The sequence below is a fragment of the Myxocyprinus asiaticus genome, chromosome 43, assembly GCF_019703515.2.
Source record: "Myxocyprinus asiaticus isolate MX2 ecotype Aquarium Trade chromosome 43, UBuf_Myxa_2, whole genome shotgun sequence".
Taxonomy (NCBI): Eukaryota; Metazoa; Chordata; class Actinopteri; order Cypriniformes; family Catostomidae; genus Myxocyprinus; species Myxocyprinus asiaticus.
In genome coordinates, this window is record NC_059386.1 from 37,099,739 (window position 1) to 37,114,496 (window position 14,758).

General features: G+C 36.3%; 1 protein-coding gene across 2 annotated transcripts in view; it reads left to right on the forward strand.

The window, feature by feature from the left end:
• The window catches only part of glis3 (GLIS family zinc finger 3), a 44,213-nt gene extending 30,096 nt beyond the window's left edge, over window positions 1-14,117 (forward strand). The window contains exons 7-11 of one of the 2 annotated variants that reach the window (XM_051686041.1): window positions 919-1,051; window positions 4,798-4,942; window positions 9,136-9,293; window positions 12,196-12,369; window positions 12,462-14,117. In XM_051686041.1, coding sequence (XP_051542001.1) covers window positions 919-1,051; window positions 4,798-4,942; window positions 9,136-9,293; window positions 12,196-12,369; window positions 12,462-12,598 — 747 coding nt within the window. In that variant the 3' untranslated portion in view covers window positions 12,599-14,117. The remainder of the gene's footprint in view (window positions 1-918; window positions 1,052-4,797; window positions 4,943-9,135; window positions 9,294-12,195; window positions 12,370-12,461) is intronic. The other variant, XM_051686042.1, reaches the window with a different exon arrangement.
• Window positions 14,118-14,758: the final 641 nt, after the last annotated feature.

Consider the following 14,758-nt stretch of genomic DNA (forward strand, 5'->3'; position numbering starts at 1 on the left):
ATGTTAACAAATGAAACCTTATTGTAAAGTGTTACCAGAAAGACATATAGAGTTATAACAACACGGAGGTGAGTAAACAGTGACTGAATTTTCATTTTTGGGTGAACTAATCCTTTAACATGGTATTTTCTCCTATCTCAGTTTAATATGTAAAGACAACTATGCAAACCATTGGTATGGCCGACACAAAACCTGTAACATTTTTCAAGAGAGGTGTTGATAACAAAGTGTCTAAACTTGTTACTTGTTAGCAGCATTGTGTAGGAGATGTTCATTATCACAGAGAAAAAACATAAAGGTCACGTCACCATAGATACAGATTCCTCAGGTAGATAAAAATAATGTAGAATGACACCCCCCCACCACCTCGCTTGAACCATATCTGTCCAATGTGTATACATTCATTTCATTCTTACCTATAATTAATATGAATTACACTGAATATATTATTAGAGTTACTAAATATATCACGCTGTGCTGCCGGTCAGGAGCTCCAAACGCAACCGTATTTCAAGCTGTGATGTGATGCCATATGCTCAAGACAATCTCCTGAACGTTCAACTCAATTAAGCAACAGATTATCAGCCAATTATCCCAGTCATTATCTCCAGCTAGTTATTTGTTTGCTTTATTAGAATTTGGAAAGAAAATGCAGTCAGCATGAAGTCAAAATTATTAAAGATTTTCTTAATGCATATTAATAATTTGCTCTGCCTCTGAAACAACTTTCCTTTTCATCCATATAGTCGTTTCGTATAGCAAAGATAACGTGTTTTACCATCTAATCATTAAAAAATGGACTGGATAAATTCGTTTGCTCTCATTGAATATCTCGCTTCACTCTGAAATACATCGCATTATGGAAGAAAAATTGGTTGAAATGTACTTAAGCTCTGTATTGATGTATTTCGAATGTAGTTGAGACGCAGTACTGAGATCAGTCAGGACGGACTCACTGAATGTTTGACAGTTCAGCCACTGCAGCATAACCTCTCTCCACTGGACCTGATTGAGACCAAGTGTCAGTCACCCACTGATGATATGTACACAGGTATGAAACACTTTGAGCACAACAAACGAGTTCCATCAGATTATATCTGAATGTATCGTTACCATGGTAACAATAGCCAAAATACCATCATCAGTACAGTTATTGTTTCTACTTTGAAATCATAATAAAAAGATAATATGGATCTCCTTCAAACAGTATAGGAAGCTTTGAGAATATTTTTTGTTTGATGACAGTGTTAAAGTAACCATTGTTTAATTAAACAGTAACTGTTGTCATAGTATCACAAGCCCTTTCATAAATTATAAATGTCTACAGTTTAAAATTAAATTTTTACTAGTGAAAATATCAGTTCTCGATCTCTCACGGAAATACCCATTCTTGATATAAAAATTAAATTTTAACTAGTTAACCTCTTAAACTCTCAAAGGGGGCGCTATATCCCTGAAAAAAGATTTCGCTTAAAACGTTAAATTCTCCGTATGCATAAGTCGGGCATATGAGGTATCATTTGAAAGCTTAGAATCTGAACTTTTCAGAGATAACCATCACTTCTACATTTATGTTACTTAGTATTACAAAATAAGGCCTCAAAACATTCGCGTTGAAAATTAGCGCCCCCTAGAGGTAATGGGGTAGAAATATTTATATGAAATTAAAAATCCTTTAGATAGCACCTAAATGGACAAATCATATATCAAATGAAAGCTCTCACTCTCAGGAATGTGACTGTATAGTTTATTTTGTTGCACTAATACCACAGTTCAAAAGATTTTCAAAAGAATTACAAAGTGAAATATGATTTCTGTAAGTCATCAAATACAAATGTCTCATTTATACTCCAATAACTGCTGCTGTAAGCCCTAACTAGCTAAAAACTTTATATCTGCTTTTACCTTAGGTTTCTAAAAAATTAGCCATTGTTTACTTGTCTGTGAGCTTGCTTTTGTGAATAATCCATTGTTATATCTTAGAAGTCCAGAACAAAACATGTCATCTAGCAGGAAAAGCATGCAAAACAAATCATCAGAAAATATGTTTTTGACTATTGGTGATAAAGCATTACATTACATCACAAAGGGGAGGAGCTCAGCTTTCTAATGACACCTAGATTGAGCTTCTAGTCCACTCAGAGGCCGAGATATTCAATGAAATAATGAGGGTGGTGCTTGAACTGAAAAATAGACTGAATGTCTATGGACGAGCACATCTGTGAGGACTAAAATGTGTTAGAGCGCCACCTACATTTCAGATCTGTATATTGTGATGGAATATGATAGAGAAATTATTTTTTCTAGTGCTTTCTGCCATCTAGTGGAATAAGATTTTTCACAGTGAGGTTGAGTGAACAGAACCAGAATTACATGTTTACAAAGTTAGGAATTTCTTTAAAAACCTTTCTGTTTGTCATAAGATTATAAATGCATACAATATTATTTAGGAATAATTTGATTTTTTTTTTTTTTTTTTTAATTGGGCAGTTATTAAGTTAGACTAATATTTTGCAGTTAGTCCACCGTGTGTGTGTGAATGGTTAGCTTTTAAATTTGACTGTGAAAAATTGCAGGTGGCAGCCCAAAAATGTACCAGAGTTTAAGAGGTTAAAGCTGTAATTTTTTTTTTTTTTTACCTGTAGCTGCATTTTCATTAGTAAAATTTCACAATGATCTGTCACTGACTCCTGTTAAAAGATGTCTAGAATTAATTTCTTACTAGTTAAAATGTAAAGTACATGTATCATCTTTTTACTTCTTACTAGTATTCAATAATATCAATAATTATTACAGTGCAAATATCCATTCCTGAACTGAATTGCAACTAGTAAAAATGCACATTAACTAGGTTTTATCTAGAGGCAAAATTAATTTCAGATATCTAAAATGTGATTGTAACTAGTAAGAAAGCCTTTTAAGATTGAGGGCCCTATTTTAAGAGCGCTAAGTGCAAGAGTCATAAGTGCAAAATCAATGGGCATGGCAAGGAAGTTTTGGCATTTTTGTGTAAGCATGCGAAAAGTCTAGGTGCAAATGGGTTTGGCAAAATTACGTGCACAATGCACTAATGGGCTGGGTCAAGTGTAATTTAATTCGGAGGTTCTTCTCCGGCACCATCTGCATCATATTATATAGTCCATTTCCTGTCAAGCACCAGCGATATAAACCACGACAGCACATTCATAAGAAGTTGGTCGTGTAAATGGACTGTATGCAGTGAACTTGAAGAATAGAAAAATGGACTTTTTGTGCATTAACTGCATCCTTGTTGAATGTCAGGCATATTTCTATGACAGTGACGCTCCTTTTCAATGCATGAAAAATGTGGTTCACGTCAGGATATGGATTTACGCTCCATTAAATCATAGAGAATGTAAGTATTATTAATTATTTACATCTGCGGACACACAAATCATGGCTAGTATTAACAGTGATTGTATCAGACGCACTTCAGTTATTTTAAAATTGTACAAAATTTAATTCATTTATTGAAACACGAAAAAATGTAACCAAAATTATTTCTAAATTCAAATGACACTTTATACAAAAAAGTGGTCAAAAAAATCATAACAAATCCAAACATTTTACCCTCTCCAACTTTCATCAGCCTCTTCTGCACTGACTTAAAAATCACTCTATGACAACAGGTGGAAAAATACCAATACAATACATTTGTAAATATAAACATAACTGAAAAATAAACCATGACCTAAATCTCATGAATATTTGTTTCATAAAACGTCTACAATAGTGATCATTACAGACATAATTTAATGCTCCAAAGTATTTTCAGAGTTTGGACATGAAGTTTATCACCATCTGCTGGTGGAATCTCCAAACTGAAAATGCAGGAACTGAGTTTAGACTTTGCGCTGAAAACAGAGTTGCTTTTGAAACGTCTTAGCACAATGAACTATTTCTCAGGATATTAGCAAATTGCACTTTGTGCAACTTCATTAACATACAATACATCCACAGTTTGCGCACATACACCCAGAGATAACGCAAACACTCCCACCAATGCCCACTTGCGCTTTGCGCTAGCACGAACATTGCGCTTAGAGTTAGCGCTCTCACGGAAATTAGATAAGACATTGCACGGTCACAGTCACGAGTTTGAATCCAGGGCGTGCTGAGTGACTCCAGTCAGGTCTCCTAAGCAACCAAATTGGCCCGGTTGCTAGGGAGGGTAGAGTCACATGGGGTAACCTCCTCATGGTCGTGATTAGTGGTTCTCTCTCTCAATGGGGCGTGTGGTGAGTTGTGTGTGGATCGTGGAGAGTAGCATGAGCCTCCACATGCTGTGAGTCTCCGCGGTGTCATGCACAACGAGTCACGTGATAAGATGCACGGATTGACGGCCTCAGAAGCGGAGGAAACTGAGACTTGTCCTCCACCACCCGGATTGAGGTGAGTAACCGCACCACCACGAGGACCTACTAAGTAGTGGGAATTGACCATTCCAAATTGGGAGAAAAGGGGATAAAAAATAAATAAATAAATACAATTTTAAAAAAGAATGGATATTTTCACGTGATGATGAAGAATCAAAGATTTTACTAGCGAAAACTAAAATTACTGAAACCAAAATTAACAATTTCACTAGTAGTAATTCCATTACCGATTTTCTATTTTAAGTTAGATATCTATAATTTATATCCTGCACATGATTAAATGTCAAATTACTATTGGGCTTGCAGAAACTAATTTACCATAGTCGGCTTTTGTAAAAGTGTCTTAAATCAGGTCAAAAGCAGTAATAATTTTCTTTTTTGTCTTCTGTTGATGTGTAAGGTGTATTTACATTAAACCAGTCCAGCCAAACATCTAACCTGCACAGTCCGATGCAGATCACAGCTGGTCCACAGAACCATCAGAACCTGCTCTCTCCAAACGGACTCCGAATGCCGTTCCCTACCTTACTGCAGAATAACAACAGGTACTGGATGTTGATTTTAGTAGTTTCTTGAGAACCTAAACAACCTCTTTTCTCTGGAACTTTCCTACTGGGCTTAAAATTACAAGCGCGTTCACTTGATGTCTGAAAGAAATACCGTAGAAGAAGTAAAAAACGAGAAAGTATGTCTGTTCATGCATCTAAGATTGGAGAAAATGAAGGTACATTTGTATTCAGTCAAAGATCAGAGTGGTAAAAGACAGGTTATCCATGACATGAAGTTGGCATCACTTCTATCCATCTTTTCAAGCTTGATGAATCCAGTCTAATAATCTGCACTGGTCGTGTGAACACTGTATGTTTTTTGTTCTATTACTATGTTTGGTAAAACTTCAATGAGGTAACCTGCCTTGAGCTGAATCACAGTCTAGTTTACATTCATTTTGGGTTTCCCTTGGCAGAGTGAATCACTTTCCTTTTCCTCTGAACTGCGACAAATGCGTTCTTGCGCATTGGTTGTCATGGCTTTATGGCTGTAAATTCAGGGTTTCAATAATCTGATTCATATAAAGCACCATTTTCTCTCATGAGAAAAGCTCCACTTGCGCTTTTGTGTGTTTTACACGTCTGCTATGGCAAAAGTGTTTGGGAAGAGGTTTATATTTTTGGACTGCCAGCTCATAGACGCGCATTCCTTCATCGCAGCACTTCAAAGGCACTGAGGAACGTTTTCTGCCTCTCTGAAAGCAGATGCGCATGGCTTCTTGCCACTCGTGATTGTTCCAGCACCAGCGGTGGGCACGCCATACACCGCGGGTTCCAAGCAAGACAATTGGCTTGGGCGATGAAGACCGCTTTGGTCTGAAGGGCTGCACATTAGCGGATGCTATAGCCACCAACCAGAGCAGAGCAGGAATTCAATAAGTGAATCATAAAATGTGAGGAATACTGTTGAAGAGCAAGGCAATGCTTTAATTACCTCACTGTGTGGTAAATCAGTTGTGAAATACCTCTGACCCCTGTTTTCACAAATCGTCTAAACACAGTTTCTCTGTTCTTGTGCCACAGTTCTGATGTACTTGTTACATCCAAGAAAACAAACACAATGTGGCTTTGGAAGCCTGTTGCATACAGTTAGATTCAAAGTGCTAAAAGAGCACAATAAAGATGATTAGAAACAAAATCAGGCGAGTCGTGCGTGTACCTCCTGGAAATTTATATAAGCCAATTTTAGCCACAGGAAGTAAGGAAAAACATTAGAGAAATTTCAGGAAGTGGGGAGGAAAAACACATACTGCATTAATTTTGTAAAAAAAAAAAAAATCTTGCATTAAACAGTCAACAAATTAACGCATTCAGTTTCCCAGCCCTAGTAATTTTTTTTTTTTAATCCCCCTTTCTCCCTTTTTGGAAAGCCCAATTCCCACTACTTAGTAGGTCCTCGTAGTGGCATGGTTACTCGCCTCAATCCGGGTGCTGGAGGACAAGTCTCAGTTGCCTCCGCTTCTGAGACCGTCAATCCGTGCATCTTATCACGTGACTCATTGTGCATGACACCGCGGAGACTCACAGCATGTGGAGGCTCATGCTACTCTCCACGATCCACACACAACTTACCACACGCCCCATTGAGAGCGAGAACCACTAATCACGACCACGAGGAGGTTACCCCATGTGTCTCTACCCTCCCTAGCAACCGGGCCAATTTGGTTGCTTAGGAGACCTGGCTGGAGTCACTCAGCACGCCCTGGATTCGAACTCGCGACTCCAGGTGTGGTAGTCAGCCTCAATATGAAGTAATTTTACAATCACAATATTGTTTTTTTTTTTGTGGGAAATTTGTTGAAAATGGTTTATGTATTAAATGGTTTATCTTTTAAAAACCCATGTGGAAATGACTATTTTTGGAGTGAATACTTAAAAGGCTCATAATTTCATTTTGCTATTTTGGACCTTGATGGATGCAAACAAAAAAATATATTATTATTTATAACAGATTAATGACAAGTCTGGCTTCACATTATGTAGCACTTGAATTAAAAACAAAGCCATTACATGTTAGTCCTTCACTAATATTGTAAAATGAATAGTTCTGAATCTAAAGAAGATTGGAGCTGTGTTTAAAACCATTATACTGTAAAAAGCCAATCCACACAAACACACCAACTTCACAGAAAAGACGTACCGTAACCTACAAAAAAAAAACTATGCATTATAACATATATATATATATGTACACACATTTTAAAATTTCTAAAATCAAATTTAGACTTTGTTTTATGGGTAACACTTTACAATAAGTTTCCATCTGTTAAAGGTTCTGTAAGCGATTTTTTCGTGGAAAGGTATGCGAAAAAAAAAACCGCCCTACTCCTTGAAAGATATGAATGAAATAAGTGTCGTGAGATGCTTTCTGCCTGTCAATCATTTTGCACATTCTCATAGTATTATATGTGCTGCGAATTATTGAGGCTTAATGCCATTTTTATGCCATGTTGTTCATAACAGTTGTCAGTTGAGGGCGCTGTTTTACTGCTGTTGTTTTCTGCTCGACTTCGGTCTCAATAAAGCTCATTTGGTATCTTTGGAGTGCAGGATTTTGGAAAAGGGGGCGTGACTAATCTAACCGCTCATTTTCCAGAACGGCAAAAATCACTTACAGCACCTTTAACATTAGTTAACAACATCGGTTAACATGAACTAACAGTTAACAATACTTTTATAGCATTTATTAATCTTGGTTAATGTTAATTTTAACATATAATAACACATTTTTAAAATCAAAAGTTGTATATGTTAACATCAGTTAATGCACTTTGAACTGCTAACGTGAACTAACAATGAACAATTGTGTTTTTATTAACTAACATTAACAAAGATTAATAAATACTGTGAAAAATATATTGTTTATTGGTCAGTTCATGATACCTAATGCATTAACTAATATTAATGAATGAAACCTTATTGTAAAGTGTTACCCTTTTATATTATATTTAATTTTAAAGGAATATTCTGGGTTCAATTCTGAGTTAATCTCAATCAACAACATTTATGGCATAATGTTGATTACCACAAAAAAAAAATTTCGACTCGTTCCTCCTTTTCTTTAATAAAAGCACAAATGTGTGTTCCAGTGAGACACTTACAATGGAAGTCAATGGGGTCAATAATCTGTAAACATTAAAATACTCACTGTTTCAAAAGTATAGACACAAGACATAAACAATATGTGTGTTAACATGATTTTAGTCTGATAAAATCACTTACTAACCGCATCTATGGAAAGATATCCAATTTTACAACTTTGTGCCATCATGACATAATGATGGTAACCCTAAAATGACCATAAAAATGACAATATAAACAACTTTACAGGACAAATAATACACAGAGATCAATGCAAGTGTTTTTATAAAATCATAAGCTTCACATTTCTATTAAACCTTCCAAAAAAAAATAAAAACAAATGGAGGAACGAGTCGAAATTAATTTTTGTGGTAATCAACATTAAGACAGAAATGCTGTTGATTGAGCTGAACTTATATTGAACCCGGAATATTCCTTTAAGATCTAACACAATTTCATATGAAATACAGGTATACACAAAAATAGCAGAAATCAGGATGGGGGCAAATATTCTTTCACAGGACTGATATACAGTATATATATTTACATTATAAAACTAAATGTATACTTGGTGTGAGCACCTTTAAAACAGCACTAATTCTCAAAGGTTCACTTAGTTTTTCAAGGTCGTTGGCAGATCGGTTGTTGTAGGCATCTTGGAGAACTTGCAGAACACAGTTCTATGTATTTATTCTCTTTCTTCTATTCTATTTGCAACATGAATGTTTGACACATTCTCTATTGACACACTTAAGCAGAAAATCTTAAGACAAATGCTTTTGTGAAACATCTAATGTGCCTAAGACTTTTGCACAGTACTGTATATATATATATATATATATATATATATATATGATATAAATAGTGTAGTTGTCACAACGCTTTATGCCTAATTATAAAACGTTTGACAGTGACAGCGTTTTTAAGCTTTTATATAGTATCTCATATGAGTAACCGTGGAAACAAGACTTTTAAATCTAATGAGATTTATAAAGTATGTTTAGAATGGATGATGATATATAATGTGACGGATTGTGAAAATGTATGATTTAGGATCATTTGGCATTCAGTGCTTAGTAAAAACAGTTTTGTACCTTGTCACCTCTCAGGTTTAGTGTTCCAGTGTCGCATCATGTGACATCCGGCCCCACACCGCTGCTGCCCGCTTCAGTTCCTCTGTCATCGCACCACACGGTGACCCAGAACACCCGCAAACTACCCAGATACTCCAACCATCCCAGATCACCTCACCCGGCTATTCACGACTGTATGTTACTGTTTTAACTGATTTATCTAATGTTTTCCATCTATTAGCAGGGCTGTAAAGAACAGAGTACCCCTTCAAAAAGTACACAGATATTGTATTAATATGTTAATTGAAGTTTACAAAGTCTGTCTCAAGATCTATCTAGCTCTCTGTGGTATCCATACTATATTCTGTATATGCACATGTACAGAAGGCGTATTTGCGCTGTCCAGTAAACAGATATGCAGTAATGCATATTTAAGACATGACTGTGACCAGCAAACAGGCCTGATCAGCACTGAATGATTCACAAATTGGTTCTTCGCTCTCAGGAGCAACAGATGGTTGTCTGTCGGGCAAAGTCAAAAATAGATCCATCTAATATACATCTAATCTCATCATACAGATAGTATAAAGTTTTTCCGAGCTCATATTACACTACCGTCTAGCTTAAAGGAATAGTTCACCCTTTGTTTCCATGTATTATTTTAATGCTACCTTTATGTATTTTTGTTACTCTGAAGATGGAATGTTTGTTTACTCCCGTTACTGACATTGCTGAGGCCATATGGGACAAGGAGGGGGGAAGTACTGTGGGACATTTGATTATAATGTTCTCATTCTTGTTGTGAAATTTATTGTTTTGTATATCTGCTATAAAATGCCAAAATATAAAGTGTCACCCAATAATGAGAATTATATTATTATTTACTCACCCTCATGTCATTTCAGACCTGCATGACTGTCTTTCGTTAAAATTAGATTTTTCTTTTACATTGTCATTTTGCTAAATCTGACATTAGGCAGAATGTCCAAGCTGATCTTTTCCATACAATGAACGTGAATGGTGATTTATACTGTCAAGCGCCAAAACAGACAAATTAAAACCATAAAAGTACAAAGAGTAGACCAAATAAGATTTGATAGCTGTGGTGGAGAAGAAGATTATCAGTAAATAACAACTTAAAGGTGCTGTAAGCGATTTTAGCCATTCTGGAATTTCCACAAATTGAGCCGTTGGATTAGCCACGCCCCCTTTTCCAAAATCCTGCACTCCAAAATTTACCAAATGAGCTTTATTGAGACCGATATGGAGCAGAAGCTTTTGCAAAAACAACAGCAGCAAAATAGCGCCCTCAACTGACAACTGTTATGAACAACATGGCATAAAAATGGCATTAAGCCTCAATTTGCTGCAACTACAGTACTGTGAGAACGCGCAAAATGATTGACAGGCAGAAAGCGTTAGAGACCTCGGACCGCAGACACAATTTTGTTTACTAGAGCTCTAGAGCTGTCTCAGAGAACGGTGAGATATCTCACAACACTTATTTCATTAATATCTTTCAGGGAGTGAGAGAAATATTTGCATACCTTTCCATGAAAAAAAATAGCTTTAAATTTGGTTCTGTTCCTCACACAATCTATCACATGATTTCAGAAGACTAGGAATATATTTTATGGTACTATTATAATGCTTTCACAATACTTTTATTTTATGTCCTTTTTGGAACTTATCAGTATAAATAACTATCCAGTTTCCATGTTTGGAAAACATTTATTTTGTGTTCCACAGAAGAAAGTAAGTCACATGAGTTTAGAACAACTTGACGGCGAATTAATGATGACAGAATTTTTATTTTAGGGGGAACTATGGACCCTTTTTACAGACTGTAATGACACGTTTCCACCTTACTTAGCAGCATGAATCTAGCAAACCTTTTTATATTTTATATTTTTTAATTAGTACGTGTAAATTCATAACATGATGCAACCACAGCTGCAACGAGATTCCTCATACAGTTGCTGAGGGAGCCTTATTTTTTTAATGGAGTATTCAGAAATCAAACAGAAACATAGAGGAGCTACAGACAGCCACAGTCACACCGTGTCCCAACCTGACATCAAACGACACATGATTACATGTAGTAACAAGCGATGGTACATTCTCTCGATCGCGTTTCAATTTTCGCCATTGCGCGGGTAGCTCCATCCGCTGTGAACTGAACCGGTCCAAAAACTTTCAAAAAAATAAGGCTGGGGTGGCCTGGGTAGCTTAGCGGGTAAAGACGTTGACTACCACCCATAGAGTCACAAGTTCGAATCCAGGGCATGCTAAGTGACTCCAGCCAGGTCTCCAAAGCAACCAAATTGGCCCGGTTGCTAGGGAGGATAGAGTCACATGGGGTAAACTCCTCGTGGTTGCTATAATGTTGTTCTCGCTCTCAGTGGGGCGTGTGGTGAGTTGTGCGTGGATGCCACGGAGAATAGCTTGAAGCCTCCACACGTGCTAGGTCTCCGCAGTAATGTGCTCAACAAGCCACGTGATAAGATGCGTGGATTGACGGTCTCAGACATGAAGGCAACTGAGATTCATCCTCCGCCACCCAGATTGAGGCAAGTCACTACGCCACCACGAGGATTTAGAGTGCATTGGGAATTGGGCATTCCAAATTGGGGAGAAAATAAAAAAAATAAAAATAAGGCTGGGCATAGAAATGCATCAATTCTTCGACTACAAACTCTTCAGACATGTTTAGTAAGTTCTGTTCTCTGTTTTGTATTCAGCTGTGTTGTGTTCTGTTGTCACTATCACTTTGGAGGACCTGTTTTTATTTTGGAAAGCCGTGGAAACAAAACAGCAGAATTTGTTTTTTTTCTTTTTTTTTTTGCTGTTGGAGCAAAAGGGAATGCACAAATATTTGCTATAGTCTCCCATTCATGGCTATAATGTAGAAGTTACTCTGCTGTAGTTTAATTCCACATTCCAAACCCAGATATGTAAAAAGGGTCTATTCCTTTAAATTAAAGATATAGAAATGTAGCTAAATTACAGTAGATAGATTGTACTAGCATGTCATAAAACAATGCTTTGATGTGTAAATCTTTGTTAGCAAATATTGAAATGCTTTAATGTTCTCAGGTTTCTCTGGTGATGCTCAGAGTGTGTTCTCATACAGCGACTCACCACATGCTGCCAAGCACATCACTTCCTTTTCCATGATGCAGATGAACATGTTTGAGGACAATCTGGGTTCTTCCGACTCATCTCAGCAGAATCTTGAACCGGTGCACAGAACTCTGTCAGGCGTCTCTGGTAAAACCACTGTGATATGAATTGCACAAACTTGCATGCTAGTTTAAAACAGAGGCATAATGGTTTTAATGGTCTGTGTGTGTTTGTAACAGCAGTGTTTGATTGCCCGGCCGGAACCGAGGAGTTTTTGGAAGAGCAGGTGCCTTCAGTGTCCGAGGACAATTATCTTCACATCCGCGATGTGGAGAGATGCTCAAGCCAGATCTCATGTGTTTATACTGAAGGGTGAATGTCACTTGAGTTGTGTAAATCATTGAGGTAGAATTAGGTAGAATTCTCCTCTTGTCGGCCCAGTCTTTTGGAGAAATTTGCCCCAAAAAGTATTAGGACACTTAAAGGAATAGTTCACCTAATAATAATAATTCTCTCAACATTACTCACCCTAATGCCATCTCAAACTCGTATGACTTTCTTTACTCTGCGGAACACAAACAAAGATATTGTGGTGGATATATTGATGTTTTTTTTATCAGTACAATGCAAGTCAATGGGGTCCAACACTTTCAAGCTCCAAAAAGGTAATCCGTACGACTCCAGTGGTTTAATCCATGTCTTCTGAAGCATGTACAGCACTCTGCGTTAAACACTAGGAAGTGTTATGAAGCTTCAAATCATGATTGCGCCAAGAAGACTGCAAATGTCAAGATTTATAGTGAAAAAGGAGTTATATTTTGGTCTGTTTCTCACCCAAAACCGATCATATTGCTTCAGAAGACATGGATTAAACCACTGGACTTGAATGGATAACCTTTATGCTGCCTTGTATGTCCTTTTTGGAGCTTGAAAGTGTTGGACCCATTGACTTGCATTGTACTGACAAAAAGCACATCAATATATCCATCACAAAATCTTTGTTTGTGTTTTGGGTGAACGGTTTCCTTTGTCACTAAAAATGTGTGAATTTGGATATAACTATTGTTTTATGTTTTCAAACCTAACAAATGTGTTTTTATCAAATGTTTTGCTTTAAAAATGATAGCTCTGCTTACTCAAAATTGCTACCTTTCTTTTTAATGAATAACACTTGCTTTTACATATTATTAAATGCATTTTTAAGTGTGACTTAAAGTATCAAAGTACATTTGAGGGTCATTGTATGTAAATAGTCCAAGTATAAGCAAAACATTTCAAAACACTGACAATCAAATGCACTTATCTCAAATTAAAGCCATTCTGATAGGCTATGTAAATATGTATACATAAAGCATATGTTTTCAGTTTTATTTACTCAAATAAACTATAAACATGAGTTGTTATAGAGGTTTACATGCTGCATCCTTGTCTGGCTTATGCATGGAAACACTCTCCATTGCTGATTATTGAAAGTAGTAATTGTTTATTGTATTTATGTTAAATTTGTGTTTTTTTATTCTTTCTATACCCATCCATAAAGCAGAATGTATGCTACTAAAATATCATAATAAAGCCTTTTACTTTAATGCTTTTAGCCATGTTAAAATCTAGAGCAAGCTATCTGGACCTTTATTTTCTTTGCATTACATGCACATTTAAAAGTTGTTTATTGTTTTAGCTTTTGCACTGAAACACACAGTCTTTGTGGTAAAAAGTAAATCAAGTAAAGTGGTTTCAATGAGGGGTTTTAAATCTCACCTGGCTCCGTTTATTCAGCAGATGTGGTCAGAATGAAACAAAGTTGACTTTAATTTTAATTTTATTTACTTTAGAAACACATGCAAACATGCATTATAAAGTCCCATCCATACAGGCCAAAAAATAATAATAAAAATAATCTGTCCAATATCAGCTGTGTCTAAGTGTTGGACTTACTGTATACTGAGAAAACTGCAACAGCAACTACCATCCCACGTTACCAAAACATTTAATACAAGCTTGTGTTCACATCACACATTCAGTCAATGTGCAGAGCCACGTATATGATGATAACACACTGACATGTTTTCCCTGATGTGCAACATTTTACTGCATTAATCTAATAATATTTACCCCAGATATAAAATTTGAGTGCACAACAATGTATTTGGAGGCCGTTAAAGGATTAGTTCACCCAAAAATGAAAATTCAGTCATTGTTTACTCACCCCTGTGTTGTTATAACACTATATGACTTTCTATCTTTTTCTGAACACAAAGGGAGAAATTGTGAATAAATGTTGTGCTCAGTGATGTCATACAATGGCAGTTTATGGTGACCACCTCTTCAAGCTTCAAAACAACACAAAAGTATAATTCAGAAGTCTAATAAATTATTCATGAGACTCATGATTGTTATGAAAGCATACGATAAGATTTGATGTGAAAAACTGAAATCTAATGTATTATTTAGTGAAAATGTTCACTGACCGTTGATCTCCTGTGAGCGTTCATGATAGGACACGAGAGCAACAGTTCACGCAGCCCCCTCACGACAT